Genomic DNA, 6,110 nt, shown 5'->3' with positions numbered 1-6,110 from the left:
GAAGGAAATGGAAGATATTTTGTAGTATTATAAATGATAATACAAGGATTCCTGATTTGGTTTTGTATTAATTTTGAGCGTAAAACCACCCCGAAAATATTGAATAAATTTTTCAGTTAAGCTGCATATAAACTGAACTGGTTTGCTAGCTGTCTTGCTATCGTAAACATGACTGTGAGTCTGATTGGCCATGTTGGTGATATGCACGATTTTCAAGGCTGTCTCCCGATATTATATATGTGTTTTATTTTTATACAAAATGAAGCACGAATATGTTATATATTTCTTGTATGAGATACTAGTTGCAAAGACGTTACAGTTTGATTTTATGGGTAGTGAATCAGTGGTATAAAATAACTTCATTTATTTTTTCCCGATAACATCTTTTTGACATTAGTATAATATAATCACTCGCCAACCAGAGAACCTTATTTTTTGTAGTCATGAAAAAAAAATGTTTGTATTCAATATCAGCTAATAACTTACTATTGCTTATGTCATCAAATACATTTACAGTACTGTTCAATTTGTACAAGCATGAGAAGTAAACAATAATTAGAATTTTTTTATCAGATATAAAGCATCACTGTATCAAATTAAAAAAAAGAGTTCTCGTCAGCCACACAATTTCTGTCTCTCAAAATTCACACATCTGAAATTTTGCGTTTCTTTGAACGACTTTCTTGTGCCTGTATAATATATTCTGGCTCACGAATCGGTTGTCCCCTGGGACGACATGGATCAGCAAGCTCTGGCAACAAGCAGTTGTTAAAAAATCGCAACAATTTTGACTCCATTTTCTCAAGCCAGAAACAATCATCTCTCACAATTCTTTCTATTGAAATGCCTTTCGTTGTCCAAACGACAAAATCACACCACTTTCTTCGTGTGATGTGTAATTGCCCTTGCACTTGATAGTAGTAATTGTGAGAGCGATTCAAGCAAAGCTCGCCGTCGACAACTCTGCAAAAGAACGTTTTCAGCTGCATTGCTGCATCTAAAGGGTTAAGTTCCCTTGCAGAGTATGGACATTTCACCTCCACCAAACCATCTTCATCAACTAAACCATCAGGAGAAGCTGCAAGAAAGCAATGCTGAAGGTCAACGAAGAGACCACATTGTTTAACAGTATGGCCTGTTTGTTCTTCGTATAAAGCGACAGCTATGCGCTCGTTTGCTAGACCATGTATTGTGGCAGCATTCTCCAATACACGACTGTACACAATCGCTTCCACTGTCACTTTACACGAAGTATTTTCCCTCATTTTACAGACACGTCCGAAAAAGGAAGCAGTGACTCGTTTTCTCCGCTCCTTCATCCACAACTGACTGCTTCCTTGATCTCGTGTCTGCACCTCCAGATCATTCCTTTCTTGCACTGTAAGCTCTATGCTTCTCATCACAGACTCAGTCAGAATTTCTAGTTCAAGACCAGAAGCTGGAGGCTGAGTTGCATGAGGACCATAGCTCTTATCACCCTGTGGTTTAAATGATTCCGATTTCCGTGGTACATGCGGATTCATATCCAACCTTCGCCTACAGTTCGCCTGCTGTTTCTGTCTTTTTGCCATTAATCGCTTCACAGTCACTCCAGGGCTGTGACCTGTGATCGCCTTCATAGTTTGTCCATGCCATTTGTAGCGAAGTTGGAAAGACAAACCAGCAGCAGTAGCCCTACGGCTGTAAGACCCCTGCTGTGAACGGTTTATCTGCTTACCGCCAGCCATCCTTGCAACTAATGACATGTACATTTCTGCTTGGTTGGTTGTGAGATCCATTACAAGTGCTTGTGACTTTGCTCTCACTCGGTCAAAAGCTTGTTTGATTCCCACAATCAATTCACGAGGCAATGCGTCATAACTGCAGGGATTTGCTGTTTTACCAGCTCTCTCACACACATCTAAATTGCATAACTTATGGTCTCCAAACACATGGTTGGGCACATTTAGAAGTGTTGATTGAAGTAGCATAGCATCACCCCCACAGTTGCTGATACAACCTCTTGCACAGCGACAGAGGGCTTTGATTTTCGACTGGCTGAGATGCCGCATATGGATGCCCTTGGCTATGGCATAAAGATTCTTTTTGAGATTCTTCACGACATGGTTAGCACATTCAATCTTTTCAACATCTCTTCCGTACGAAACATTTGCAACTATGGCTGCATGCACACTTGAATCCCCATCACCAACAAACTTCTTAAATTGAAGTTTGTACTTGGCTTCACAGAACCGGAAACCTTCCACTATAATGTCTGCCTCCATTGCAGTGGAAGAATCAGTCCAGTTCCGGAAACACAGGTGAGGCGTGGGTTCCTTTTCCATCCGTTCGCTCCGAATGCATGCGGTACAATATTTGTTTCTCACACCAAGGAATAACAATTTCTTAGTGTAGAAGCCAATTATTATAGCACATCCAGACTTAGCAGAATACCTATGACCATAGGATCTTTGGCTCCAACCTCCATCCAAAATTCCTATGGTCCAAGCATATTCCTCATTTCCAACCATACAGATGCGTCCATCATCTTTCGCCATAGAGAACTCTTCCAGTGCAGCATCTTCCATTTCCTTCTGCAACATTGCCTTCCAGTGCTCTCCGATTCTGTTCTCGTGATAAGAAAAGCAACCCGGGCTCATAGGATGCATATCAATTAGTGACAATAGTTCATACAATGGTCCGTAGCCTAGACCAACCGAAATTGCGCCCCAAACAATCTTATCGTTGATATCTAAGTTGGTATCGATTTTGCATTTTCTTTTTCTTCCCACTGGAAGGCATTCCACAGGCTCAGATTTGAACTGCTGCTCTTGATTGCAGTGAGTGCACTTAAATTTAAAATTTGTCAGCAGACCGTACCTGTTGACACTTTCCAGAAAATATGTTCCTGAAGATGAAATGGGACACCTGTAAAACCAACATAATAATAATTTCTGGTAACATCTCCCAAAAACATTTGTTACCCGTTTGGCTTTCACACAATAAACAAGACAATTTTTTACTAGCATCGGCAATTTAGCTATAACTATTGCTATACATTGGTACTCAAGCTGTTAGGTTGTGATTTTATTAATTTCATGCAACTGCTCTAACAGCATAATATTGCATACATCCAAACTACTGTCGTTAAAATCGAACATAAATAGCTTGCAGTGAATCCTGAAAGATCTGCCCGACTCTTTGTGATAAAAGATTATTCTATATATACGTAAATGTACGTTGAAGTGCACTGAGGTAAGGTGGTCAAGTTATCAGTACGGGTGTTACCTCGTTTCACCATACACAATAATCTTAGCAGCTCCTGAGCTCTGTCGAGTGACATGTGAACAGAATAAAATGAAAGAGATAAACTTACATGCCAGTAGGTTCGCTAATTTTTGAATATGAACAGAAGCTTCTTTATCTTTGTACTTATCAATATAATAACATGCACACCACTACAGTTTTCCCAAACTGTTGATGTGCATGTCACAATTAAATAAAAAAATAATTGTGACATGGCTCGAACAGATATACATTTTACATGCTTAAAAATTATGCTATTTTAATGTAAGTCTGAAATGTTGTTCAAGAAAAGGATACAATTTTCATTTGCATTTCACTGTGCTGCAAGAAGCCATATGGCCATGGCCACATTTATTCGCGCATTTGCCCTCTTACACATCATGGTATAGTAAAACACTATTTCGATCGTCATCGTCTTCACCTCCAAAAAATTAATAATAAAAAATTAATAAAAAATAAATTGGATATTTACGTTGAGGTATTAAAATGTTACTTACTCGTAGAACAGATAGGTACTATCGCCATATCGGCAGACACGTTGGCACGTCCAACTGTCGTAAGCCAAGCGTGCAAATGTTATGATGCTATCTTCTTATAAGTAACAAGAATATGCACAATTAGAATATTAAGTTTTTAAATTATTAAAAAATATATTTATCTTGTTCCTTTTACTATGTTTCTTAAAAAATTTCTGCAACAACGTTCTTCCGAAAGAAGGTATACACCGATTTTAAAGGTGCGTGCCTACTTTTTAATTTTATTTTTTTAGTAATTAGAAAATAAAAATTGGTACTTTTCCCACTTTCATCATTGAGGCTGCGACCCAAATTTAAAGTTTCCAGCCCTTTTGACAGTGGGTTGGAATTTGTATAGGCCATTGTGTGAGCGAGTGAATTACTTTTTGCATATTCGAGCATTTCTAAATTTAGGCCCTAAGTTTAATTATAACAATTTCACGTCAGCCAGAAAGCTCAAAGGCTGGTAAAACAATAGAATTTTATTTCATATAATTCTGTATCAATTTCATCTAAGTATTACACACCCATTTAAACACAATTTCTATACATAATAATTTTACTTCAGCAAGGTCTTCGGTTTCTTGTAACAAATAAAATTACCTAAAAAAATAACTGGACATACTTAAACAAAGTTTTTAAATTGTAACATTTGCCAAAGAATTTAAATAAATCTAACTGCAAATGTAAGAACACAGTATAAAGGTCTTTAAAATTGTATTTTGGAAAATTACCTCAATGTTTATTTGCTAAAACTCCTCATTTCACTTGTTGTGTGTGCGCGCACGTGGAACTTATGTTTCTATGATCATTTATAGTTGCAAATAATGTAGCGGAAGTTAAATTGAAAAATATATAATTCTTTCTGGCCAATATTTGTTTACAAACAAAATTTTACAGACCCCAAAAGCAAAAAAAAAAAAAAAAAAAAAAAAGAATCGCCACTGCCTTGTAATTGTGTTTCTAACGAACTTGTATAACTAACGAAAATGTGTAACTGCTAGGGGTTAGTGATACAATAAATGCTTGGGTAGTGAAAAATCCATTGTTGAACGACAGCATCGAGAGATTGGCCCTTATTTTTGTATCGTTATATACATAACTAAATAATTACGGGAGGAAGTGGCCGTAGGCGGCTGGTCCGCTCGGCGCGCAGGGGGGTTCCTTTGCGCGGCTGCCAAAAGTATGAAATTAAAAGAAAAACATAATATTGTTCGTACTGCAATTCAACTTTGCATTGCTTAGTGTAAAACTATACGATAAAAATGGAACCCTGTAATTTTTTAGCATAGTAATTATTTTTTTTGTTTGTTGGGGCAAAAGTCCATCTTTCCCCGATGAAAATTTTATATGGTGTGCAATTTTTTTTCCACTATAGTGTTTAACCTCTTATCGAATAAAGGCTTACTACGTTAGTAAGTAGCTCCACCACAGTTCACTCGATATATGCGTTAGCTGTGATTACATTGGCTATTTATCTCTCCTCGTCAATATGGCTCAAATATATTTTCCTTTTTTTTTCAACATTTATTAATTTAAATCGGTATTGTTACATATCTATCCTATTTACTTACTAACTAATGAAGTCAATAAGTTTGTAGAAGAATTTTCAACCTTCCAGCCGGTTAAACGTTCAGAAGGCGGTAAACAGTAGTGGAAAAAAATCTAAATAACTCAATTTTACATAAAACAATTTTTACCTGTGTCTCTCCAGAAGACGGCATTGCACCATGAAGTGACGAACGTCAACCATCATTCGACCCTCTAACATACTGAGTCCCGGATCTATCTGTGGCAATGGAGGCTCGTAAACCACTATCAGCGGAGGAAGGTCATCATTCCTAGAAGAGTTATTCCCTTTTAAGAAACATAGCCCATACAATAATTTTTATTCATATGAGTATTATCACATGAATTCTAAATTTACCTGTCATATCACAAACAAGATATGTAAGTGTAAAGCTTACCCTTGATAGTCATCGGACAGAGTATGTGTACTGTCATCAGTGTTGCGTGATGTACACGCCGCCACTGAAGACGCCATGGTGGTTACATCTGGCACTGTGGGGACCGAACTTTCACCGCCTGGGCTCTCTGGCAAGGTTGGTGTTGCAGGACCATCACCAGCAGGCAGAGGGTTCTGTGTCAACCCCAGCTTCTTCTTTTTTCTCGCTAATGTTGCAAGCCTAAGTGAAATAATATAATTCATTAGAGTAGTTAAAGAATTTTAATTTGCCTTTGCTTTAATATTCATTAAGTTTGCTAGTTTAAGATTTATTAAAAATTTATTTAAAGGAAACTATTTAATTA

General features: G+C 37.2%; 1 protein-coding gene across 1 annotated transcript; it reads right to left on the bottom strand.

Moving 5' to 3' along the window:
- Positions 1-384: 384 nt before the first annotated feature.
- Positions 385-5,582, bottom strand: LOC134535532 (uncharacterized). The gene is made up of 2 exons (XM_063374677.1): positions 5,501-5,582; positions 385-2,907 (listed from the first exon to the last, which is right to left on the bottom strand). Exons 1-2 carry the CDS (start codon positions 5,569-5,571, stop codon positions 645-647), a joined length of 2,334 nt encoding a protein of 777 aa, XP_063230747.1. The 5' UTR covers positions 5,572-5,582; the 3' UTR covers positions 385-644.
- Positions 5,583-6,110: the final 528 nt, after the last annotated feature.

The sequence above is a fragment of the Bacillus rossius genome, chromosome 8 (genome assembly GCF_032445375.1).
Source record: "Bacillus rossius redtenbacheri isolate Brsri chromosome 8, Brsri_v3, whole genome shotgun sequence".
NCBI classification, from domain to species: domain Eukaryota; kingdom Metazoa; phylum Arthropoda; class Insecta; order Phasmatodea; family Bacillidae; genus Bacillus; species Bacillus rossius.
Note: the sequence above shows the minus strand (reverse complement) of the source record. Positions and strands in the feature narration are given on the sequence as shown.